The sequence below is a fragment of the Melopsittacus undulatus genome, chromosome 10 (assembly GCF_012275295.1).
Source record: "Melopsittacus undulatus isolate bMelUnd1 chromosome 10, bMelUnd1.mat.Z, whole genome shotgun sequence".
Lineage (NCBI taxonomy): Eukaryota > Metazoa > Chordata > Aves > Psittaciformes > Psittaculidae > Melopsittacus > Melopsittacus undulatus.
In genome coordinates, this window is record NC_047536.1 from 11,523,981 (window position 1) to 11,551,309 (window position 27,329).

Here is a 27,329-nt window from a genome sequence, read left to right on the forward strand (position 1 = left end):
AGGGGAGCATGAAGTGGAAATACCTAACTGTTGCATCCTTTTGAGAATACCATGGACACTGAATTCTTTGCTCTTACTAGTGCTATGTGCTGCATCTGGGGTTCTACTCAAAGTGTTGAATCAAGTGAATAAAGACAAATATTGCTGCACCTTTTCCTTAGCAGGATTGCTGGTGGTGTATGTAAATCGTTATCATGAAATGTTGTTTGAGGGTTAACATTAGAGTTTGGGGCAAATTTGTAGAGGAGATATTAGCTGAAAAAACAGTCTACTTCCATTTCTGTTGCTGACTGTGATCAGAGCCTCATGTTCCCACATCCATGTTTCCAGAGTGTTCCTGGTTCAAGGGATACAGTATAGAGAGATTTAGTGGTGGGTTTTTTCCAGTGTGGAACCAGCAGTGATTGATGTGGGATAATCAGTTCAGACACAACAAAGCTACTTGTAATTTTACCAATTGGAAGCTATTACTAGAAGCTGCATAGTTATAGTTGTGTAATATTTTGTAAGTGATGATAATTTCCTAACAGATAATTGAGCTGACTTTGGTTACAGCAGATGAATCTGTAGAGATCCCTGTGGTCCTGAACAATGAGAAATCTTTGCTCCGAAACAAACATTTCAATTCATGATGTTGTGATTATTTAATTTTTTAATAAAATGCTGGGTGGAATTACAATGGGTTTGCTTTCCTGGCAGAAAAGTGATTTTTTTTAAATATTTTTTTTCTTAGTCTTAAAGAGAAAAGCTTTCTTTTTTTGAATTAATTTTGTGGCTATTTTATGGAAAAAACCACTGAAGAAGTACTTACCGAGAGCAGAGTGCACCTCATCCTTACTAATGTCCTTCTGAATATTAGTAGCTCAAGTCATGTATTACTATGTAAGGTCACAAGCCTGAGCAGAGTAGCCAAAATATATGTCAGAGCATTATACTGGAGTATGTGGAAATAAATAATGAAAACAGACGTTTTCTGCATATATTTTCATCACTCACCAGTGGTTGTTGCATTTGTGTCCATGTTGTGGGTTTTGCTTTCAATATCTGCTTGTAAGAGAGGTGGAAGACAGAACCCCTCTTAAACTGTGCCTTTTCTGTATGTCAAATGTGAAGTGTTCCTTCCGTCTATAAGGTTTTAGGTTTTGCAGGCTACCCACAAGCTATCTTTAATTTCCCTGGTTTAAAGAACAGTGCTCAGGATAATCTCAGACCTGTAGGATTTTTACTCACTTATGCCTGGAAACTAAAGTGGTTTTCAGACAGTTGCAGCTGTAAAGGTTGAAGTGGCAGATGCTTGGTCAAACTTTTGGCAGTTTCTCTGATCCCCTTAGTTCTCTATCTGTAGGAACAGAACTTCTTGTTTGTTTGCTGTCCCTAACTCCAACTAAATATGTGTTTTTACCTCAAATTATACAACTGACTTACATGCAATACTTCCTCTCACCCTCCCCATCCTTCTCCTCTCCCCCTCTTGCTTATTTTCTGGGGTTGTTTCAGATTTTGTTTTGGGCTTAGGGTTTTTTAGCACACTGTAAGAAATGGCCTCGGGATACAATGACAGCTTTATTTCATTTACAAATCTCGAAAGGTAACTTCAGAACAACATTAGAAGCTATTCACAGTTGGTTGAATTCTTTGAAAAATGCAGGCAAAATTGTGGACAGAGTATTTTTCTGGTATTCATCCGTGGTACATCTGTTGAATTTCACAATTTTTAAGAGGAAGTGTGTCTTATTACCTGATGCAGTCAGAGATGATCAGAGCTATTACCCACTATTTCACTAGCAATGTCCATTTATTCATGTGGAGGAATTTAGTCTCAGACCTGAGCTATCTATTCATCATTGCTATGAATTGTAGAGGCAAACATTTGAAGTTGAGCGTTCTCTTGCAGGAAATTCAAAGCGAACGTTTTGCTCAGTGTCACCTTGCTGCTGTTTGAGATGTGACAGTGCCCTCTTCTGAACAATTTTGGGTTTGTTTTAAAGAAACAATACTGAAATACTGTACAATAAGGGGTAAAACTCATCAGTTGACATTAGTCTGATTACACAGACTTAAAACAAATATAAGACACAAACAGCAAAGAATGCAACAGTTCGTAATGTTAATGTCAACCCATTTCTGTGCCATGCCTTTGTTTTGGATGAAACTTTCAAAATATACTTCTTGTGTTTTATGTCTGGCCATGTCAAAAGCTTCTGTAAATGCGCTTGTCACAAGATGCCATTTGCGCAGGGTTTCATTTAATGACCTGGGGTAGATCCAGATGTGATCTCGCAGATAGCAGGGTGTTTGAAACACTGTCTCAAAGATACTTCCTGAGAGCCGACTGTTGTATGTCCGTTTCTTTGCTGAGCGGACTGCGTCCATGCGATCCAGCACGATTCCCTGGAAGCTGCCCAGTATAAACTAATCAGAGAGCCCCCCCTGGTGTCTGAAAGTGTCCTCGGATATTAAATTTGTATCAATCCCAGGAAGTCTTGGCAATCAAAGTAGTCACTTTTTCCCTTCACATCTGGACGTAAATTATTTTCTTGTTGCAGAGGTCACAGGAATCATGGGTAGGGCATGGAATGAGGGCCATAGAAAACATGGGAAAGGAAGAATAAAACTGTATTTCCACCTTCTTAGAAATGGTTATTTTTAAGTGACCTGGAATAAAGCCAAGCTATACAACAGTTGGTTGTTTTTTTCTTTCCTTGAAGTTTACATTTGTTGCTGAATTAAATGTGGCTTAAAGATACTTTGTTTTGGAACACTTTGTGCCATTAGAGCTCATCTTGGCACTTACAAAAGAGCTTTCTCCTAGTTGCTAAGGACAATAACTTTACTGCAGGAGTGTTTTAGACACAGAGCATGCTTCTGTGCGCCTTTCTTTTGGCATTACTTAATTTCCCTTGTTTTCCTTCCGTTTTCCCCCTTTCGACCCCGATGCTGTTTCAGCCATGCACTTTGAGCTCTTCCATAATGCTGGATTATTATTTTTTATAGGATGTTTGCATCTTTCCAAGCATCTTTCCATTCTTAAATTCTTTCCTCTAAGAAATTAAGGAAATGTTTCATTTTATGCTTTCCCCTCCCAGCTCTCCATCAAGACTCTCAAACAAGTTCTTCGGGAGGGGTTAGAAAAACAAACAGAACCTTTCCATACAACTCCCTGCCTTTCCTCAATGGGACAAGGGAACTAGTGTGCATTAAGCTGCAAAGCCCTGAAGCCTGTAGCTTTGGAGTTGTGGGTTTGTTTTTTTTATGTTCTATGCTTATAGGAAATAAAGATGGTATTAGTTTATGTTTGTATGGCAAAGAAAATGTCAGGAGCAGAAGCTTGAGGTGCATTTAGCAGAAATAAATTTGTTAAATGTTAATTGCTGTTGTTCATAACTACTGCTGTATTCCTACGTGGCTTTTTTTACATAGATAGGTTCTGTTAGCTTGCTGATTATTTATTCAGTCATGTTGCTTACACTTTTTAGACACCAAGTTGAATAAAATCATACATCGGAATCTGACAGCAGGATTCTCATGCTGAGAATTCAAGGTTAAGTCCAGGAATTTTATTCTGTTTTAACAATTACCTTCTGTGTTCCCTTTCAAACTTAAGGGAATCTTATTCTTGATTCTGCTGTTTATAGCTCTCAGTGACAAGATCTTTGCTATACTTATGCCAAATAAAATTGAATGAGTACTGCTTGAATGCTGCATTGTGCCAACTTCTACATGAACAGAGGGATGACTTATTAAGAATCTTTTTTTCCCCCTCTTCTAGTACTTCAGGATCAGAGGAGCTTTTTAAGCAGCAAATGCCTTCTCTACATTGCATTATAAGATAACTAGATTGTTCTTGCAGTATAATCTGTTTGACTTTATGGAATGGCTTGTGTTGAGAACAGTCATCTTATAGGGCTCTTTTAACTTGTATGATGTGCTTTAAACAGTTAAGTGAACTTTCAAACTTTTGTTACAATAGGTGTAAGCATGTTATTTTAAATATACTGCAAAGTATATAGGGAAAACTGAGGCCTTTACTAGATTTTTTTTTACTAGATTTCCTTTTAGTAATAGTAATGCTTTCATTCCTATTGAATGCTATAGTGCTTCATAACTGTAGAGCTGTTTTTCAAGCGTTCTCTGTATAAATGATGTTTTGGGCCTGCTCACTCACATTAAAATACAAGGAAAATCACTATTATCAGACGTATCTGGATGCTTTTAGGGCCACAAAGGGGCTTGTAGTTAAAGGTTACCAGTTTGAGAGATTTTTTTGGAAACCATAATCACATACTGACTATTTTAATATAACCAATATGGAAAAATTGCTTCCTTTTTGCAAGTGATGTTTTTCTGTGAGCTCTCATGGAGACCGTCTGAGCTCCATATAGTATTTGCATTTCTTTAATGGTGAAGCAGAGTGCACTGCAGCTTTTCTTCTTTTGCTGTTTTCCCTTAATTAAATGAATTCAAGCTAGGAAACAGGCTTTGTAGTGAATCTCATCTCCCTTACTTCAGTCTGGTACCGATATTCTTGAGTTTCTCTTGTAGCACTCATAGTTAACAAAAAAAAATCTGCTTCTGATTGAGTTATAAAGCCTCTTGCAAATAACTGTACACCATACAAACCTGTAAGCAAATATTTGGGGATGCTATCATCTTTGACTCTCATGGTTTGGTCTGGCTTTTAATTTGACCAGAAGCCATTTTTACTGGACCGAATCCAGCTGTAATGTAATCCCTAGTTTCTCATCTGTATTCTTGAAGACTAATAGAATAGTAAAACCTTCTTAAAGACAACTTAAATGTGTTATATAGTGTCCTCAGGGTAACTTCTGCACTAAAGATGTTTTCTTTCCCACCCTGTAGAGGTATCTCATTAAGTGAGATAGGCACTAGTGTCATTATTAAGTTTTCATGTGTTTCTCAGTTTTGATGCTAATCTTCATGTATGATTTTTTTTTTCCCTTTGCAGCACCAATGTGGTTATGAATTATTCAGAAATAGAGTCTAAGGTTCGAGAAGCAACCAATGATGATCCATGGGGACCTTCAGGGCAACTCATGGGAGAGATTGCCAAGTAAGTGATAATTTGGTTCAGTGATGAAGAAAAGAAAGGTGCATTTTATACAAGAATGTGACATTTGCTGCTAAATCAACTCTGCAGTATGCTGCCTGATAATGTTGAAAAGTTGCTGTAAATCAAGTCTTACTTTCTTAATGCATAATCTTATATTGAAAACTGTCAAACAAAAATGAAGTCAAAGTCTTTTTTAAGATCTTGATTTTTATTTATGGAGCCTCATAATTCTTTCAATATATCTGCCTGTTTTGGAATGCTTATTTTCAAACTGCTTTCTTGTGATTTTTTGAAATAGAGGAAAACATGTCACATTCTTTCTTGAACTTTTCTGTTAAAAATTAGCTTGGAAGTTGCGTGCTTGTCTAGTTGCAGTGGTTATTAGAGAATTATGTTAAACATTACCTTCGTTATAAATTAGTGAAGGTTCTTGTACTGCCTCAGATTTTTAGAATTACTTATTTCTTTTGTAGTGCTGGCATGTAAATTACTTCTATATGAGTAAGAAGGAGGGATAGCTTTTTCCCTTGTAATGTCATCAAATGTGAATGGCCTTAGATCAAGCCTGCCATCTACTGTCAGCTCTGACTCTTAACAAACCACGGCGACTAAAATTTCTTTACTTCTTTTGTTTAATTCTTTAGGGCAACGTTTATGTATGAACAGTTTCCAGAACTTATGAACATGCTTTGGACTCGAATGCTGAAAGACAATAAAAAGAACTGGAGGAGAGTTTATAAGGTGTGTATGTATATGAGCTGGAAATAGTCAAGACTTTGTGTTGGTCTATAAAGGACATGATTCTTGTTGCTCGTATAATGTGCTGATGTGTTGTCTTATTTAGATACTGCTGTATCACTCCACTAGCGACCTGTAATTTCTTTTCCTAACTGTTACTGAAGTCAAAAGATGTCTTTCTAATGCTGTATATAAAAGAAGCAAAATTTCTGGGTTTGGAAGTGTGTCTTAAGATGCTACCTAATGAACATAATAAAGCAATTACATTTTGCTGATATTCAAGTATTGGAGTAGCATTCACATTTTGAATCCACCCAGAGGAGTTGTTACGGTGCTTCATAAGAAGTAGATGAGAAGTTATTGTGCAGTCGGGAAAATATTTTGGAAGGAGCTCAAGAATACCTGAAATAAAATGGAAACTAATCTTAATTTTGTTTCAATTCATACTTCTCTGAAAACAGTAGCTTAGCTTTGAATGGAACAGATTTTCTTGCAGATCTTATAGGAGGTTTTTATGTCCTATTTGTGTTTTGGAAAAAGAAGTGAATCATTTGCATTTCTCTTGTCTTTGCTTAATTGACATTGTAGAGAAACTTTTTGCTTAAGACTACCTCATGCTGCACTTAAAGTGGTGTTCAGTGTTCACTGAATTATGCAAATATAACCTCATATTTTAGACGTGGTGTATTGGACTAGCTTGTATTTTTGTTTTCCTTGATGCCAGGATTGTAACAAGACAGAATTAATTCTAAGGCATGGCTTATGCTTTTCACAGGTGCTTGATGTTTTGTATTCATAGTAATTGTTTTCCCTGAAGTCCAATATAAATTAATATTTAATGCTACCACACACAGCTACTTAATGTTATAAAGACTGCTTGGAATTGCTTATCAGGTTTGGATAGGCTGAAATATAACGATAGTTTTAGCTGATAAAGGAGATATTTTGAAGAAAGAGCATGTATTCTTCTTTTCTAGATAGAAATCCTCAACACAAAATTAAAATTAAAGTACTACTTAAGCTTCTTTTTTTTGTTGCTTGCTTAAAATTATCCTGAAATGCAGTTTTGTATATCCATTGTATCCTGCAGAAGGCTTCTTAAATTTCTATAGGAGTTACTTTTTGGTGAAAAACATTGGAAAATTGTGTACAAAAGAGGCAAAAGAAAGTGCTTCATTTACCAGGGTTAACTTTTTCTCTTACATTGCTGCTGCTGTATTTTAAAATCAGCAGTAGCTGATGAAGGTAACTATTTGTGATTTAGTAATGACAAATTAGAGTTTGACAAGTACAGTTTTGATATTCTAAAGAGCAAAAGGTGCATGTGGGGAAAGCGTGTTTTTTCTATGTGAACCCATATAATGAACATTTATTTAAAAGGGGAAAGTCTTATTGCTTACTAATTTGGGGAGGGGGTAGGTTTGCTTTTCTATTGCACCTTTTTTTTTACCTTTTTTTTCTTTTCCTTTAAAAAAAAGATAGAGCTTTTGTTCATGCAATCATAAGGTGCTTTGTATTTTTATAGTCTTTGCTGCTCCTAGCTTACCTCATAAGGAATGGATCAGAGCGTGTTGTTACAAGTGCCAGAGAACACATTTATGATTTGCGATCCCTGGAAAATTACCACTTTGTAGGTGAGCAATAGAAAAATCTTATAAGCAAATTAAAACAGTAGTTGGAGTTGTCAGTCACCTGAACCAGCTTAGAAGCTTCCCCAGTCTAATTAGAATGTGACTGTTGCCAGTTGTGTGAAGAGTGCAGAATCCAAGACGTGGGACCCTAGAGTATTAATTAGTGAAGACAAGAACTTGCAGAAAAGACTGGCTAATAACAACAGAACCAACACAACATGAGTGTTCGGGTTTATATTAAAATATGCACTAGAGACTGGTCCCCTGTGGTGTCCGTAAAGGAATAGCTTTAATCATATGGGAAGAAAAGGTTAGAGCTCCAAAACACACACATCTGTTTGAAGCTGAGTTTTTTTTTTAACTCCCACCAAATAATATTTACAGTGCAAAGGCAGCAAGGCCAGTGTGTGTTTTGAATGTGAAAAAGGCTGGGAAAGGAGCACATTTAGCTTGTAGTGCATCCCAAATGAAAGCTGGTTTTCGAGAATTGAGTTGTGCAGTAAGACTGAGTTTGTGCAGTTAAACTTTCAAAACTGTACTAAAAAGACTGAGGAAGAGGTGTTGTATTTGTAAGGGTTAAAATTGCTCCATTGAAGAATATAATTTCTGTTTCAATCTCTTGTTAATCTTTTAAATGTTTCAGCAGCAGGGAGATGTTTCTAAATACACCATTCAGGAAAATTCCTTTATCTAAGGATGAACATTTGTGCTGAAACAAAATATTTGGTCAGTCCCTTTTAAAGAAATGAGTAGACCTCAGTAGGCATAAGCTGTTTCTCTGACTGTTGTGTCTGTAGTTCAGATTATTCAGTTTGATGTTCAATATTACTGCCTCTGATTATTTTTTCTCTCTCCCTTCCCCCCCTCCATCCATCCTCTCTGTCCTGCTTTACCTATACAGATGAAAATGGCAAAGACCAGGGTATAAACATACGCCAGAAGGTAAAAGAAATGGTTGAATTTGCTCAAGATGATGATCGACTTCGGGAAGAGAGAAAGAAAGCAAAGAAGAACAAAGACAAATACATTGGGGTTTCTTCGGACAGTGTTGGAGGGTTCAGATACAGTGAGTACTAGGCTTTCTTGGTCAAGGATTGAACATCTTTTAACGTGGCTTGGATAACAGAAATAATGTAAGGAATTTCTAAGATGCTCCTCTAAGTGCTTTTTCTTTATATTTCTCTAACTGTCACTGTTGCTGTTACAAAAGAATTCTTACACATTTTCCCCCACATAAAGATTTTTACAGTAATTCATTTAAATTTGTAAGTTAGTTTTTTTTTTCTTTTTACATTAAAAACTAACTATAAACTTATACAAATGACATTAATGCATTGGCTTAGCCAAAACTTAGCTGTCTCTTTTTTATTCATAGGCAGAGTCTCCTTGTGAAATGAATGCTGCTGTAGCAGAAGTAGATAAATAAATGCCCTCGTAAGTAAGGGTTTCTTAGTCAGTCTTAAAAAATTCTGATACTTTCCACCCACTACAGCATAAGAATTGCTTCACATACTCCTTCCTGCCAACCTCCTTTAGAACCTTTTTTGATTTGTGTTAGGGCTTTTAGGGCAGTAACAGTGTTTGGGTGAAACAATATAAATATTATATGCCCTTAAACTTTTTTGGTTTCCCAAGTAATACTGGTGAGACACTTGAAAGATATCTGGGTGTTAACTGTATGGGTTCTGATGTCTGTCAGATCTGACTTCAAATGCATGCACCAAGTACTTTATAAGTGGTGGAGTTTGTATTTCAGGAATTTACCAATACAGCTGTTAGTGTCTCAGTTTGTGTTTAAAGTTCCTTTATTTAAAAACATTCATGCACAAGGTGAAAAGTAAAAACAAAGCCACCATCCAAACGCTGTTGACAGGTAGCCTGATGTCCCCTTGTTTTGGAAACAAATTCATCTGTTTTGCTGAGGTGACCAGTGTGCTTCATGTGTGCATGAAGTTCTGTTAGACTGTTTGGATCTTCAGCATAGTGTGTTTGTAGGATCTTGGCCTTGGAGGATGTAATGCCATCAGCTTGACTTTGTTTGGAGAGGACACAGTTTTCCCTGAAAGCCTTGGCTAGATAAAGGCACACAACCAGCACTATGTAAGTGTTCAGCTTCCTTCTTGCTCCCCAGTCCCTGCCATAATGTGTAGCAGGGCTCTGAGCTTGAACTGGTTTTTATGCTTGATGTATACCAGCATATGTCACCCATGATCCAGCTGTCAGTCTTGAGATGTTTAGCTGTATTTTCTTTGCCTTGAGTAAATCCTTGGCCACTTTTGTTAAGGGATGGGTCACAGAGTTGCAATGGCACATGGCTCTGGTTTGCTAGTCAGTGACTTCTTTGAGAGAAGGGGCTGATACAAGATCTGAGTAGTAACTGTAGGATTTAAACCTCGCCTGTCTGTCTCTGGTGCTATGTATGTTTTTCACTCTTCACTGTGAGCCTTAGATTTGCTCTCTTCTGGTTTTGACAGGTTACTTCTTTTGTTCCTCTGTTCTCCCTTTTCCTCATATGCAGTTGTTGAAAACCTGTATCTCCATGGCAGGATATGTCTAGTTTTACTATATTCTTTTAGGCTTTTGCTACCTGCTTGGAATTCTGGTGATTCTTTTCTAAGAAATACTTGTGAGTCACTGCATTTGTACTTTAAGTACGTGTCCTTCTGTTCTTTCACTGAGCTTATCTTTTGACTAGCTCTGTACAGTTGTGATCTCTCCCTGTATGCTGGGTGGAGCTCTTTGTCCATATGCTCTTTAGTTATCATTCAAGTTTTTTAATTTAAAGGAATATCTCCTTTGTCTTGTATTTAGTTCTTATGGTAAAGGATTTTTAATTATCTCTTCAGTGAGTAAGGTTAAAAAAATAATCTCTGTAGCAGCACAAAACAAACTTTTCCCATGTCAGACTTGTCACCTAGAAGGTTCTAGTTGTTTAAATCTAAACTGCTTATATTTTCAGGGTTTTCCTTAGCTGTTTTCATCCTGAAAATACCGAGTTCTTGGGGTGTTTTTTAATTTACTTCAAAATTCCTGTTGCACAAGGAAACCTTATACTGGATTTTATGTTAAAACACGTGAGAGCCTGGCATAAACTGAAATGGGACATTTTATTCTCCCACAACATTTAACAGCAGTCTGTTTCTTAGCAATGTCTTATTTTTCAGTGATAAAGATCTCGCTGACTCACTGATTTGCAACAGGTTCTGTACTTCGTAAAAGTTTGCCTATCGTTTATGAATCTAAACAAATACCATTGGAGGCTTGCACTTACATCTACAGTGAGAAAATACGTCCTCCTTATGTGATAATATTGGACAGTTATAGCTCAAATTTTGCACCTTGTAGTGCTGGAATCTATCATTTACTTTAATTAAAAGTGGCTTAATTGAATGAACATCAAGATTATAATTTGTATGTAACTTGAAATAATGAATTTTTCACCATTCTTCTTTTCTGCTACTAAATATTACTCAGCTTAAGTAAATATATATTGGGTTAGTTTATATGCCTGTATTTTCTGAATTAAGATAGTAATGTGTGCTGTGTTTCTGATAGTTAAGTCTTTGTTAAAGTTTAAGTGTTGTGTTTTTTCTTTTAAATTAAACTTAAGTTGTCTGAGTGTGTATAAGTAAACCCAGGTTAAGTCTTTTAAGCTTTATTAATGAGATTAATAAGCAAATTTACTTATTTCAAGTAAAACCTGGTTGGTAAGCTAAGATACCAGTATGGATGTCTTGAATACTTCATTTAGGGGGGGCAAAGATTTTTGATTTCTTGGTAACAGTGTTTAGTAAACATGCTCAGGGTACTCAGTGGCTGCTGAAATGGTGAGTTGCTTTATTGCCTTTTTATCTCTTTAGAAGGTTTTTTCACACACAGAGTGTGGAGAAAAAAGAACAGAAATTTGTGTTGCACACTTACATCTTTCCATATTTTGGTACTACACGTCTATGTGCTCATGAATGTCAACACATAAAAAACTCCATTGATTTACTTCTGAGCACACTGCTTGGCCAAGAATGGGATATCATGTATTAAGTGCCTGTTACATAACTGGCACGTCTCATTTCTGATAAGCTGCCTATGCAGCCAGGGTTGACTGTGCCTCTTGTGCTTCTCCAGCAGGGTCCAACAGTATCTTGATGTGCTGTGCTGTGCAGTGCATTAAGATTGTATCGTTGTCATAAAAAAAAGTCTTAGAATCTGCATTCCTGCCACTTAATGATTGGCATTACATGCTGTGTCTTGCTATAATAGTGTTGATTCAGCACTGTGAGAGCTTTCAGTTTGCTTTGAAAACTTGTAAGGTTTATGTATGTAGGTCAGGGGGGCTTGAGAGTGCTTCCAGAAAGACCACAGGCACTTTTTTTCCTGTTATCTTTAATATGTCTTATCTTAATGCCTTACACAGGTGAAAGATATGATCCTGAGCCCAAGTCGAAATGGGATGAAGAATGGGATAAAAAACCAGCTTTTCCATTCAGTGATAAGTTAGGCGAGCTGAGCGACAAAATTGGAAGCACGATCGACGATACCATCCGCAAGTTCCAAAGAAAAGATAGAGAAGACTCTCCAGAAAGGTGCAGGTACTAAGTTATTTTAACATTAATTTATTCTGTGCAATTGCTATTATAAAGCTCTTCAACATTGCTAATTGTTAGTGATAATACTGTCATTCTTGTCTGTATGGAAGCATGTTTGGGTTCAGTATCTGCTTTCTGGACTTCATATACAGCCCTTACTGGCCTTGGGGAATAATGCAGCTCTGTCAGTAGTTAACTGCTCTTGGCTGTCTTCCATTACTGCCCCTAGCTTAGCTGCTGGCAAAGCAGGGGATTTGGCTGAAATTTCCTAAGCTTTTCCTTGTCTCAGCAATTTGGTGATCTTCCTTGCACCAGTACACCGGAAGGAATTGGAACTGCTGGAAGCAAGGAACTGGAGGCTGCTACAGTTACTCCGAATGCTGAAGTGCCAAAGAGGAGGGAGATGTAAAACTTCTTAGACCTACCTTGACACAGTGCTTTTTCCCTGAGCTGATGTCAGGAAGAGCAAACTGAAGGTGACTTATTTAAAACCATTTAAAGTCAATTTCAGTTGAACCTCCTGAAGAAACTTGCTACATCTGGCCATTAAATTTCTCCAGTAAGGAAGAAAACCTACCTTGCTTTGCCTGCAGAAAGAACTGCACATGACAGTTCAGCAGGTGCATTGAATTTTACTATCAGGAGATCAAATCCATATTTAACAGAATCTAAAATTGCTGTAGAGAGAGTGCTCAATGATTCCCTTTTGGAAAACAGCTTAAAATTCTAATTTGCACTGAGATTTGATTAATATTTTTTACAGGAATATCTTCAGATAGCAGTTACATATGCATTTTTATGTATGTGTGTATAAAAATACACATGTACACATACAGATAAGCATATATTACAAAATTCAAGCCATTTTGCTCAGAAACAAAATATAATGGTAGTATTTCTCAGAAAAAGAGTGTGGTGTCCTTGCTAGGGTATTAATAAATCATAAAACTGGTATTCTTTGCACACATCGGAGTTCCCTCTTAGAACGTACTATCAATAGACTACAAAGAGAAGGGATCAGAAGTAAACAATTTCAATTTTAACAATGGTATATTGCTGTGTGCTTTTCTGTACTTACCTTTCAAAAGCAACTTGTCACATGACATCTGGAAAGCTCACTATCCATATTTCATGTAGAGGATGCGCAGTGGCCATTTTTTATCTTACTTTGCTTTATTTCTGAATGGCCCTTGGTCTTGTGCTTGGTAACTGTCAGGTGTGGTATTTGTCTAGAAATGTATGGAAGTAATAAACTCAGAACTTGAAATAAAAGGAGGAAATTTTTTTGGACATACATGAGCAAAACCAATTGGGTAGTTGCAGGCTACCCTGCTATGAGAAGGAATCCAGCAGTATGGCTTCTCCAACATTGCTTTGGCTACCAGCCTGAAATTTCCTTGTGGCTTCTATTAGCATGGTGATTAGACAACATGGAAGGCTTTTTATCAGTGTTGAAACAAAGGTATTTCTTTCTATAGAAGGATCTAAGAAGATTGTTAGGTTATAGAATGTCTGTCTTTTTATGCTTAAAAATACTACAAATACAAACCTCATTGATGTTGTATTAACAGAATACTGTATTTAAATGTTAAAAGTGAAAGAAACACAGAATTCTAACTATCATGTGACTTAAGCTCACAACATAGCCTTCTCATGTAAATGCATCATGGAATCCATGCATTTGCGTTTTCACACTTCAACAGTTTTTTCTAAAAAAACAAAAGAAGCTTCCAGAAATTTACTAGTTTATTTGTAGCTGCTGCTATATAAAAACATTGAATTAAGTTACCATTTTCCTTGAAAAAGTGTCTAAATGGTGATAGTTGCTCAGCTGGCAAATCTGCTGTTGTATGTTCTATTGTTTCTATCTTAGTAACTTTATAAATCATTGATACTTTAGTATTGTAAAGCCAATAAAGGTCTTGAAGCACAAAGAATAAATAACTTGCATATCTTCACAGTGGCTAACGGAATTTGGCTGACACAATCTTTACCTCCAATATACACATTAGGAGAACTTGGCCAAACTTCTAGATTGGTGACTCTACTTTCAAAGTTTGTAGTTTGCATGGAAGAGAATAAAAAATGCTTGAAGTAACCAAGAGCTTAACCTGTGCTGTAGCTGGCTTGACAGTCAATTTCAGTGGACTTGCAGCTCACACAGTTAACTGGAGAGAGAAGCCTATTCTGCTTTTTTTTTCTTGAGAAGAAAAATGTTAGTCCTGCTGTGGGGCAATTGGATTCTTTTTTTCCAGAAATATATCCCCTTGGAAGTAAATACCAGAAACAATACCCCATGGGGTGGGGAAAATCTCAGTTTTTCTTTCATAGTGCTTGTTAGTTCTTAGGTTGAATAAACCAGTTGCTGCCCTGAGTCAAGCCTTGTGTGCTGGAGCTGTGTTTTCTAAAATACCTGCAGGCATACAGAGGATCCTCTGAAACACTACACTTTTCTTCATAAGAATTCTTAAAACTCTGTCAGTCCTTGTTTCTCCACTGTTCAGAAAGGTTGATGCAGGTAATGGAATAGAAAGGAAGCAAAGCTTTTAGTACATCTGAAAAAGGATGCAACTGGCATGTTTAAAGGCAAATTCCATGTAAAGGGTTTTTATTGTCTTAAGGAATGGTAAAAAAACCCAACTCAAAACACAAAATGCACCCCACAAAAACCTTAAGGCAAAGCAAAAAGCATGTATCTGGAGTTTGACTTCTGGAAGTTGCAACCATGTACTTCCTTTACAGAAGTCTTTTTAATTATTTGTTACAACGGTAGCTATAATTTTTGGTTTTAAGTTCACTCTGCAATTCTCAGGTGAAGCACTGCAATTTACTGCTGTGAGCACAGTAAACACATTTAAAGGGAACATTAATCTATACTTTTTTTCTTTGTTAATGTGACCATGAAAGAAAAATAAAGAATAGATCTCCTGAGACAGTTTGGAAGCAGTACAGGTTGTCATAGAAAATTGAGGATAGTAATATTTGTCCTGCTTTCTGGCATATATATTTAATTTCTTTTCTCAAAAGCTTTTAGACATTTATTTTGCTGTAGATCATTAAAGACTTACTTTTACTTCATTTCTTACATTAGTGAGATTGATGTCTACCACTTCTGTAGCAATAGCCTCATTGGTTGGACTTTTGATGCTTGTCAATCACTTAACCCACAGAATGTGTATATGAACTAGGCGTATTCTGTAGTGATGACAAGAGATACACTGCAGCAGGTTTTAAGGGGCTGAGCCTTAGCAGTGATTGGCATGGTCTTAGATATTTTCAACATGCATCTAAAAGGCAACATCTTCCACACTCCTGAGGCTTTTAGGATGGATGTACCATGTACACCATGCTAATGTCCAGATCAATCTTCTCTGGAGCTGGTGTTAAAATCCTGATGTCACAAATGAAAATGGGGCTAGTGGTCTCTGTATTTGTGCACATAGGTAGGCTATCTGTAGAAACCCAGAACTGGAACAGCAGGGGACAGTTGTGCAAGTCAGGGATGAAGTGCCTTGGAGGGATAAGGTTAAGAGATGCCATTTGAGCTCACTTGTCCATGTGAGGCTGGCTCAAGCAAATGCCAGTAGTCATTTGGTTGGCCAGCAGCTGCAATATATTTCTTTTACAAATAAAAGATTTAAAAAGGGAGTGAGCATTTATATTCACTGATGTTAATGAATTGAGCCATCCCCAGTAGCAAGTAGGTAATATGCATAGAGGAAATGACACACACAATGTATTCCAAGAAACCCACTATTGTTAACAGTGAACAAAGGCTACCCTCCAGAGTATACTGCAGTTACTGTCATATTCCCACTGACAAAGGGACAGTCTTTCTTAAGTTTTGCAGGTTTAGTATTCTAATGCATTATTAAAATGTAAAAACCCTTCCACTTTCAACTGTATTGCTAAGGGAATTACTATTTCAAAATACGTTTCAATAAATTTAAGCTTTCTCTAAAGCAGTTTTCACTGTTATGCACAAATCTTACCTTAATGGTAACATGACTGTTGGTGGGGGTCAATTGGTTTGTTTGTGAAAGACTTAAAATACAAAAGCATAAAATGTGATATTTGTTCAATCTGTTCCACAATGACATCTAAAAAGTTTTCACCTGAAGCAGTGACACTTTTGTTCTTTTACGTTTTAAGAATGTGTGTTCTGTGATAGAAAATCAGTATCACTGCATTGCATAACTCTCCAAGCATTCCTTTTCCACAAACATTTTAAGTAATCTGAAAGGCTGTTTCTCTGGAATGGAATTCTTGAAATCCAAATGGTAGTACCTGTGTTTGGTTCACTGCTTTCTGTCTCTTGGAGTAAATACAGAGCAGATCCGCCAACTTAGGTTCTTGTTGCTGAAGTGTTATGTAATATGTGGAGGAGTTCCTGTCAGAAGGTAATTAAATGTTCTGGATTTAAACACTGATTTCCTATTATCCTTTGCTGTGGACTTGCAGTCAGTGTTTAACAAAATAACTTGCTTTTCTTCATCCCTTTTGTACAATAGGTGCCATGCTGTGTCATGTTGATGCATTAGGTAAGGGTAAAATGTTTCTTTTCTCAAATACAGGAAGAAGCAATATTTTCATTATGAATCATTGCTACCAGTAAATACAGTAATCAAAAGTTTTGTGGCTTAAGCCAAATGTTCACAAAGTAACTGAGAAGTCAGTCATAAATGATATTCTGTTGTTTTTGTTTTTCTAGTGACAGTGATGAAGAAAAATCAAGACGAGGTAAATCTCCCAAAGCTGAGTTTAAAGATGAAGAGACTGTGACAACAAAACACATTCATATTACACAAGCTACAGAAACTACCATCAGACACAAACGCACAGCAAATCCTTCAAAAACCATTGACTTGGGAGCAGCAGCACATTATACAGGAGATAAAGCAAGTCCAGAACAGAATGTTGATGCTCATACTTCACAGCCTACAGCAAAGGTGAGACCACAGGAGAGCATAATAAAACATGATTTTGGAAACAGTTTTCTTCTGACCTTTGAGTCGGTTTCTAGTTTAGAGTAGAAGTTTTGCTATACAACCTTCCCAAATGTTTAGTTGGGGTTTTCAAAACCTGCAGAACAGTTTGATTGTAATTAATTGTTTGATTGCTTTAACATGCAGAATTTTTAAAATCTAGTCATTACCATGGTGTACTCTCTCCAGGAAAGCAAAAAGGAAATCTTGGCCTGAAATGTGAAGGATTATCTGAACCTTCACACTTAACAAATTCTTCAGTTATGATAAAAAAAACCTGAATTACTGGCTTGTCAGTATTTGATTTTAAGCTTAGGCATGTTTCAGTGATTGTTGCCTTCAAAGATAAATCTGCCATCTCTCCAGAAAACAAAAAACAACCCCAAAGCCACTGAAAACTTCTCAGAGTCATGTAAGATGAATGATGACATTATGAGATGAGATCTGCTGTGTTATTTCTTCTTCAGGCTTCTGTACCCTCTGGCAGCAAGTCATCCAATGACCTGCTTGATCTGTTGTTTGATGGAGCTAGCCAGCCAGTTTCAGCAGGTAGGCATGTCTTGTCTTTATTTTCATAATGCATATTTTGAACCAGTTCTGAGGATAAGCTTGTTTGATATATTGATAGAGTAGTAGGTAAATTGAGAAATGAATGCTCAAAAATTTAGAGCTGCCTAAAATCTTTCATGGCAGCGGTAGTGTATGTGCTATTACATGGGACTAATAAATGTTAGCAGCACAAAGATTAAGTGCCAGATCAGTCTGTCAGAAACTGTGTTTGTAATACAGTTATTTATAATTAACTCTAAAAGCAAATGCAATCCATTCACATTCAGACATTTCTCCTAGTGCAATTCAAAGGCTAGGCAGCTGGAGATGTATGATCTTCATATAAGATTTCATCTAAGGTATATGGCAAACTTGTTTCTTTCTCTTATTTTGTCTTGGCACTTGGTCGATCCCAACCCTAATACCAAAAAGAAATTGCTACCTAGAAGTAAAATTACTCATTGTAAAACATGTCCCTTCACTTAGTAAACATGCAGTTAAATTTTAAGTCCATTAACCTTCACAAGGACTTACGCTCTCAAAATGCAGTTTCTTTTCAGGAGTGTGCTTAAATGTTAGTGTATTGCATACAGGATTGATAAAGGAGTTCAGGGGTTTGGTGGTTTGGTTTTCAAAACCTAAACTTTAAAGTGCTTTATTGTGCTTACAGGTTCTCTGTTTTGACAGATTTGATTGTGGCTAGCATAGTGTAGAAAAGGATTTCCATGCACTTTTGGTCTAGTTGCACAGTTGGGAGAGAATTTTTATTTAAAGATCACATTGAAAAGCAAATAAAATACGAGCATGTGCATTTTTATAGATAGAAATGCTTCATGTAACTTCGTTACAAGAAAGCAGCTTGGATCATAGTCACATTGTTCGTAGAAGCGTGTGTGTATCTTGGGAATGAGAGATACTCGGCATCAGTTTCTGTTTTAAAGATAATGTGTAATCACAGAGGCTATGCTGAAAAAAATCACAATCCAGAATGGCTGGAGGCGTCATGTGACAAGGTAGCTGCGTTCATGTGTATGCAAAGACTACTCTTACTTCTGTCTGAAGTTATGCTGCTTCTGGGGATATTGTAGTGGAACTGCTGTAGTGTATCATACTAGGTATTTTTATTATAACGTATTAAAGCCAGTATTACGAGTAGTGTATGACACAGTTCCTTTCTTCACTAGGCTACCAAAATGCTACCTCTAAAAGTATTTAATAGAATATAAAATACATCAGAACTCTGTTGGATGGGTGGGAAATTGTCATGGTAATTTCGTATCAGGAATCTGTCTTAATATTTTCTTTCTTATTTCTGGTAGATCTTGAAAACTTTATTCACTCTTTTTTTTTTTAATAGATACATTTTATATATCTGGTCTGAAATATGTGTCAATTCCTAATGGTTAAGAAATAGAAGTTGTTTCACACATCTGTACTTTTATGCACAAATGTCCTCGTATTTAAGGAGCAACTTGCTTTGCATTATTATCTGTTTTATCAGCTTCATATACAAAGGCGTTCATTGTATGCTGGAGTTACTAAGGTGCCACAGAATTTTAAGATCCTGGATCAGAACCACTACCCCAAATCAATACTGAAACTTTTCCTATCCAGTTGATGCAGGAAAATATACTGGAGCCTTTTTTGTTTATTTATATACACTTATGTTTTTATTTTTATGTATATAAACTAAATCACATTAAGAATAGATGTTTCCACTTCAAAGTGAACCTTCCTGTATTTCAAACAGAACTGTGGCAGCTTCCATATTATAGTGCATTTGAATCTTTCATCAGTTTGGTTCTTTGGTGTAGGAAGCCTTTTTTCTTTTTGTCTTTTTTCTTCTCTTTCCAAAGCAGCATTTGGAAATGGTATTGAGAAGAGGCATATTACCAGCTGGTCCTGCTAAATAACCTCTTTGCTGACCTGGGAAGGCAGATGGAAAGGGTTCATTTGTAGTGACAGATCTCGCATGGGAATCTTTGAGGATAGCTCATGTTGAGAAGATTAGCACTGTCCTTCACGTGCAGGTCACTTGTTACGACCACTGTTCCTTGCAGCACAGGGTGTGGGAACATTCCCAGTGTCAGGCAAGACACAGGGAAAGGGTCAAATGCAGCCTTTGATCTATCCTGTGAAGGAACTGGCAGGGAAGTCATGTGAATTCAGGGAACTCTGAATCTGCTTATCTATGTATTTTCAGGTGCAGAGATGTGGAAGAAGGTTGGTGAGGCTTGGTGGGGGAGGGTGTTACACATTACTAAAGCAGCACAATTTGTACATGAGAGGGGTGATTGATTGCCGTAAAGGAACAATCTGTTTGAGAAGATGTAGAATCTGTGGTTAGACCTTCTGGAAGTAACATTTTGGTGTTAGGAGATGCGATTCTTTAATCTTAGCTGGCGATACCTTTCTTTACAGAGTTACTGCATTCAGCTTAAGCTCTGTCGCCTCTCTCTGGAAGCTGGCATCATTTGAAAACAGGCAGTAGAAAAGCAGGAAAAGTTGACTTGACTGAAAATGTTAAGGGGTTATTTTGGGATTGAACCTAGTTCATTTTTAAAGTTAAATTAATCCCTAGATACTTTGTCAGGCGGCCCAGGATAACAGGCGCACACTAGAGCGTTGATTTTTTTTTTTGAGGATGTGGTTGAGAGTCTGCCGTCTGTGGCATTCATTCTGCACAGAAACTCTCAAACCATTAACCTGCTCTGAACTCTGTAAGTACACGTGCTGAAAAAAGAGGAGAGTTGAAAATGTTCATTGCAGTAGGCAAAGTAAACATGATCAGAACGGGTTTTTGGCTTGATGTTTCACAGGCTTGTGTTAGCCTTTTCAGTCTCAGGTTGCAGTCAGTATAAAACTTGTGTATAAATATATGTAAGATGCTTATTAGATCGCTTCAGAATTTGTCTTGAAATTTCTTCACTTTGTATGAAATCTTCTCCCTCTTGACAAAGTTGTAAAAGGTTTTCAGTAGTGCTGTGTTTCCGAAAATTCAAAGAGACCATCCTCGCGTTCCCATCTCATGTCTTGTATCATATGCTACACGCTCAGCAAGAAAAGACATCTCCCCTTGGATATGAACAGTTGCCTTCCTGGCAGTGTCTACAGTAAAATAACATTAAAAAGAAATACAAGTACACGTGTATTAGAAAGTGAATGGTTCCTTTTATTACTGCTAGCCATTTATTAAAAAGGAGATGGTTCTAGTTTAATTAACCCAGTTGAGAGTAGCAGATGGGGCAGAATGTCTTGCAGCAATAAGACAATTCAGAAATGGCACCAGATGTTGGAAGCTGTCCCTGGTGGTGTTTGAGTGCAGCACAGATGTTCCAGTCCCACCTGGCTAGTTTCTAAGCACTGCAGGCTAAGCAGCTGTGATGTAACCTATATAATGTACGCATAACACTAAAAGCAAAATAATTGAACTGCTGCAGCTTCTTCTAAGGGTGGGACTGCTTGGAGGTGAAATCTTTGAGGACAAATGGTTAAGGTCAACTTCTCTTAGCTCTCTCAGGTCAGTGGAATACCTGCTTAAAAGCAGTATCGACAATAGTTTGATTTGTTTTTTTGTAAACTGTTTTTAGTTTTTTTTTTTTTAATAACAGCTTTACAGTATGGTTCTTAGATCTTTCTTCTGGTTTTATATCTTGGCTATATTTTTTAAGTGAAAAATTGGTACTCTGCTGTATTCAGAAGTTAATAATTTATATGCTGCATACAAACGTCTGGTAGGAAAACTTAATGTTCCTGCTGCAGAAAGGAAGCAAACTTATAAAAAAATGAACACAAATGCAAGCTCTGTCCTTGAAATCCCAACTCAAGATCGCTGCAGAATCATTCATGCTTTAAGTAACACAAAAACTAAATATAAGGCAACACATAATTTTTCACAGTAAGCATAATAAATTAATTTTTCTACAATAAGAACATTTGATTTGTATGTATTATGCTTCCAAAGTCATAATTCTACAAATTACCAAACTAGTAGCATCCCTCACTAGTTAAAAACCTGTTAATCTCTCTATATCTATTTTTAGAGATAGCAAAAACTTGCATATTTTAGTTCTTCCCTATGAAAACAAATGGCAAGATCTGCAAGGCAGTTGGAAATGATCCAGTTTATTGTTGTATAAATATAGTATGGGGATGAACAGGAAAACCAGCACTGACTTAAGGAGCAGAATCAATAAATCCATTGTGCCAAATACAGAACAGCTTTTCTTCATCCCACACGAAGTTGTTGCAATGGATCTTTGCACAATCCTGTAACAGCATTTGGCTTCCTTCTGTTTCTGGGTGGATCAACTGACCCATTTGGGGGATTTGCTGATTTTAGTTCAGCTGCTGCTTCAGCAAGTTTCCCATCGTTGCAAGGTAGGTTTAATTTATAGATTGAATTCTGGTTTAAGGGCAGAACAAGGCAAAGAGATGCCACATGGTATTACTGAAAGTCACTTACCTTTCCAGAGCAAATTTGTGTTTATGTAACTGGACCACAAGTGCTATATTGAGTAAGGAAGATACCTACTGTTTGCACAGCACGTGGCACACTGGACCTAAAACATTTCATTAACTGTATTTCAGAAAATGTTAGGAGTTACAAATATATCCCTGTTCATCTAATAATATAAGTATATAATAAGACTTGAAGCATATATCAAAGTCTAATTTTGAAATACACTGAAAGGTGATGTACCTTCTGGAGTGGGAAAGTAGAACCTGAAATGAACCAAGTGTAGGTCTAAATCCTGGCTGAAGTGCTGACTAAACAATTAAGAGCAAGCCTAGCACATCCCACTCTGAGCTGTGGGGAAGGAGCTGGATTAATTGGAGTTCCACAGTGATGAATGCTTCAAGAGGATGGTATTTGTGTTTCAGAAATTATTGGAAAAATTGTCTGTAGTGATTGGACCATTCACATTATTAATGCTCAGTCTTCCCAGTGTTATTTGCAAGATTATGCAACTATTTTATTTGCAATAAAAAGCAGCCATTTTCTAATACTTCAACTAAGAGGTTACAAGTCTTTAAGATACTGGTAGGTATTATATAAAAAAAAAGGTAGCTGGTCTGGTGGGATAAAGACTTGCATGAAGTACTTGATAGTGTGGTTTGCTTGCTTGTGATAATGCTGTGAACTGAAAAGTTCTCAGAAGGGTTTTGTGCTGTTGTCTATATAGTTTCCAGACATATGCAGAGGGTCCATTGCTTTGAATTTTGATGGTATGGGCAGGACAGTAAATTAAAAGGGTAAGTTGAACAAAACAAAAGCTGGGATCATGTTCAATGGAATATAGCAGCCTACTCATGGTAGAAAAATATGAGTCTTTAAAGATGTCCTTAGCTCCCACATGTCATTGTTTAGAGACACACAATTATGTTGGCCATGTGAGATGGCATAACCAGAGGAGCCTGAGACAGGCAATTTCCAAAGCTTCCAATGATGTCTGGGTTCCTCATGGAAACCTGGGTAATCTGGAGGAGAATTTAGTTGAGTTATGCCTTCTGAACACAATGCAACCTCACTGATGGCTTTTGAAGGTGCATATATGCATTTGTGGGACAAAACTGACCAACACTTTATTTCAGGTTGGCTAAATACAATACAATCTTTTCCCCTTTAGAAGAAGTCTGTTAAATAAAAGATATCTAGGTCTTAAGTCAGGCATGAAGAAATTGCTGCCAATCACAAAAGCAAGACTTTAGTAATGCTTGTTGAAACAGCACTGAGTTTTGCCCTTGTTTGGCTGCATGGCATGCATTTTAGAGCTGTCAAGTCTCCATCCAGTTGGCTCAGTGCATGCACAGCCCTTTTGCCTGCAAACAGACAAGCTATTCCATAGGCATGGCCACCATCTGGAACATGTTTCCCTTAAAATTGGACTGGGGAAAAAAAAATACATTACTGGGAAGGTACTTAAAGCAATCATCTTCCTTTTGGTGTAGTGTTTGTGGGAGCCTGCAGTGCTACCCAAGACAGGACAGTGCTGCAAACAATCATGGTTACGTAAAGGGAGCTGTCTGTCGTGAAGTAATTTGGGCAGTACTGGTATTTGGCTGGGGATTCTCAGCCAGGGTTTAGAATTAAGTCCAAAATAAGAAAAGAATAGCAAAGAGTTGATAGCAAATCTCCCTACGAGCCAGGTTTAGTCAGAATGCTTGTATCTCTTGTGTTGATTTGCTGTGTCGGGAAAGCTGCACTAGACATGGGTTAGTTAGCACACCTTTAATTTGCTTGGCAGGAAAAAACTGCTCTGATTTTTCTACAGGCTTTCCTAGTCAAAAATTGTTTTCCAAACACAAAGCCGCCTACTATGCAAATAATTTTTGTGTTAATACAGTCTAAATTGATACAATCCTTTATCTGCATTAACATGATTAATCTATTCCAATCACCATTATGCAAGGGACAAGGAGTCTTGTGAAATGATTAATCATTCCTGAACAGCGTAAGCCCCTCTAGAAATCTTTTCCTTCTTGATTAATCATCTTTGAAGTTCTACTGAAGGGGCAAAACCTCATCCCTTTTACCCCCAGTTCCTTTATTGGTGCTCTGTGCACAGGTCTGAACACAGAAGGAGCACACTCAGCATTTACTTATCTATCAGGAATATTTAAAGTAGGTTTTAATTTTTAATATGTAATACTAATTGAAACATTCTAATATAGCCCCTCTTTGTGAGAGAGATCAAAGCAAATGTTCTGGTAAGGCCCTAAGCTAATGAATATTAGTCCACTTTGTGCACTGAAGTTGTTGGCAATACTTCGATTCTCTGAACAGATTTACTCTCGTACTGTTCTTTAAATTCTAATGTATTGGTAAAGATAAAGATGACTAAAGCTTGAAGGTGAATTTTGATGATTAGTTACATGGAGTGTGAAGGACTGCTGCAGTTACCTTCTGAGTGGGTAGTATACATTTGTAGAAAATTGCTGTGGACGGCCCTTACAGAACTAGCATTGTATAGGCTAGGAAGCAGCAACTGACACTAGATTCATCTGCCCTGCTTTCCGTTTGAGTCTTCATTCGCTCATATAAAGAAATTCAAGGGTGATTTAGCTGTTCATTAGAACTCAAAGTTCATTTCATACAGCAATGATGTTACTTTGAAGTAACATCTGAAGCTGAAGTACTAAAAGCATATCAGTGAGGTAGTAAAAAAGCTGACCTGTACAATGGCCCAAAGTTGGAACATGGTTCACCGTGTAGCAATGAGAGCTGTGTAAATGGTATTGCTTTATTTTTAGCATCTCCTGTATATGTTTTTGTAAGCTTTTCTTCCCCTATCACTATAACCCTTTTCTTGTTAATAGAAAAACATGTGGTTTTAAGGGAGATAACATCTCCTCCCATTTGTCTCAAAGGGTATGACATGTTCTCAGTTCACTGGTTTGTGTCTTTGGACATCTGTGATCCTGAAATAGGTACCCTTGGAGTTGTCTACAAAGAGCTTATACTGTTAGGCACTTTGCAGTAAGAGACAGAGTGAGCTGTAAATTGCTATGTTTTGATTTAAATACTTGTCCTGGTATATTGAAATGAAACAAAGCTTAAGTGATGCACTAAGAGTTCAGCAAAGCCTCTGCTGAAAGAATTGCTAGATACGAGATTGCATTTCTTCTTCAAGCCAAGGCATTTAGTCCGTGAATCAAAGTTAGAAAACTTAATGTGTTTTACATGAGCACTTCATGGGATGGGAAGAAATTATTCCTTATCACTTCCAATAAGAATTTTCTGGCAATCTGCTTTCAAAATTCTGGGATTTATTCCCCTCATCATTGTTTTATACAAAGTACTAATTGTATACAGCAAAGTTTGAAGTAGTTGTCTTTGCTTTATCATGAAGGAATTTGCTTTATCAGGTGGCTCATTCCTGATAACTGTACTCTCAGGAAAGAAATATCATCAAAGTTCTAGGCATTGTTTTGACTAGAGCCTCCAATCTATCACTAAGTTAGCTTTCAGTTGTATTTCAGCGAAAGAAAACTTGTCCCTGCTTGTCTTGCATCCACAGGTGACATGTTATCAAACATCATTCTACTTTCTGTGCATGGGTGTTTCATATTTATTTTGCTACCTTGTTAAAACTGTTGGAATATTCATGAGAAGGAATGATGTCCAGATGGAGGTTCTACCTGCAGATGTTAATGTGGACGGACACGGATCGGCTCTCATTTGTTTCAGTTCATGGAATATGGCATTTGCTCAGTTCCTTTCTTGAAGTCTGTTGCCTGCCTTCTCTGTCTTCCTTCCTCTCACACTGTGGCCTTTCCTTCAGGTACAGCAACGAGTGGAAATGGAGACTTTGGTGACTGGAGTGCCTTCAACCAAGCTTCTCCTTGTCCCAGTGCTTCATCTGGAGAGCTCTTCAGCAGCACAGCACAGCAACCAGCTATAGAGCTCTTCAGTAGCCCACAGACAGCTTCAAGCCAGTCTCCAACAGCTTCAAATTCTACTGATCTTTTTGATTTGATGGGCCCCCCTCAGACAACCATGAAGCCTTCTCAGAGTATTAATTTCTGTATGATGACCTCCAATGCTGTAGGTATCAGTTTACCCATGTCAAGGTCACAGGTATGCTGCTATTTGTATGGTTTGCTAATGACCTTCCTCAGTTAATGTGTTCCCTTCTCCTTAATCACAACATTGAAAATGAATCCGTTCCACTCCTGGAACCCATACCTAGTGTCTTGGATGTTGTCATCATTTTGTAAGAAAGTTTTGCCCAAAAATGTTTGAGCAGCCTCCTAAAAAGAAAGAGATTTCAGATGTTATCGAAAAGCCTATTTTAAGCTAGTCTTCTCTGAAAGGGTCTTCATTGCTCTATAAAGTGTTGCTGCTTTGTTGGCAAAGACTAGGCTCGTATTTTAAACCTTAAAGCCATCCTCCACAGATGTTACAAGTTTTCAGTCTCAAGTAGGTGGAAGTGAGGACTGGTCTGTTCTCCAAAACACAGAAGTGCCTGCTTCAGTGGAGAGTGTCTCTTGGAAACCATAACTGGTCAATTTGGTGTTAGGAAGAAAAAAAGTCAATATGTCTGAGTTCAGAACTTGACTGTAGATGATCACTGTCATTCCACCTACTGATACAGGAGCTTAATGCTAGCTTAGAAGATATTCTGCTCTGATGGCATAACAGCGCATGGAAACACTGCTTTGGAAGAACTTGATTTCATGGCTAAAAATCTCATTGGCTTTTTATTGTCTTGTTGTTATTACTTGTTGTTTAGTTCTGATTCCTGTTGGCAAGTTATTTCAAGCAGATCCCAACAAACTTTTCTTTCCTAGCCCCTGCAAAGCGTGCACACTATGATGCCGAAGCCTAGCACTCTTTATAATGCAAGCACAGAGATGGTCCAGAAGAATGCAAGCAAAACTCTACCCTCAACTTGGTCAGATCCCAGTGTAAATATCAGTTTGGACAATTTAGTACCTGGGATGCAGCCTTCCAAACCCCAGCAGCCGTCACTTAATACCATGATGCAGCAGCAAAGTAAGTGATTATTGCACTATTTTGCATGCACGCTGAGTCCTGTATATGTTTAGCAGGTTGTCCTTGAGATGGGGTGTTTTGATAATTACTGTTTTCCTACAGTTAGTCATAATTGTTTCTTAAACCGTTGCAATGGTTCTAACACACATAGTATTTTCTAAATGGAGACTAATATGCTAGGAAGCTGTTACCTGTGCATGTTTTTACTATAGAGTTTGTACCATTGCTGCATCTTGATTTCAGGCTTCCTGATCTCTAGAATATGCATAGTAG

At 37.3% G+C, this 27,329-nt stretch overlaps 1 protein-coding gene across 2 annotated transcripts in view; it reads left to right on the forward strand.

The window, feature by feature from the left end:
• Positions 1-27,329, forward strand: part of CLINT1 (clathrin interactor 1) — a 50,722-nt gene that overhangs the window by 21,429 nt on the left and 1,964 nt on the right. The window contains exons 2-10 of one of the 2 annotated variants that reach the window (XM_034066922.1): positions 4,967-5,071; positions 5,716-5,812; positions 7,335-7,443; positions 8,342-8,506; positions 11,852-12,026; positions 16,735-16,972; positions 17,476-17,557; positions 25,843-26,138; positions 26,852-27,056. In XM_034066922.1, coding sequence (XP_033922813.1) covers positions 4,967-5,071; positions 5,716-5,812; positions 7,335-7,443; positions 8,342-8,506; positions 11,852-12,026; positions 16,735-16,972; positions 17,476-17,557; positions 25,843-26,138; positions 26,852-27,056 — 1,472 coding nt within the window. The remainder of the gene's footprint in view (positions 1-4,966; positions 5,072-5,715; positions 5,813-7,334; positions 7,444-8,341; positions 8,507-11,851; positions 12,027-16,734; positions 16,973-17,475; positions 17,558-25,842; positions 26,139-26,851; positions 27,057-27,329) is intronic. The other variant, XM_034066923.1, reaches the window with a different exon arrangement.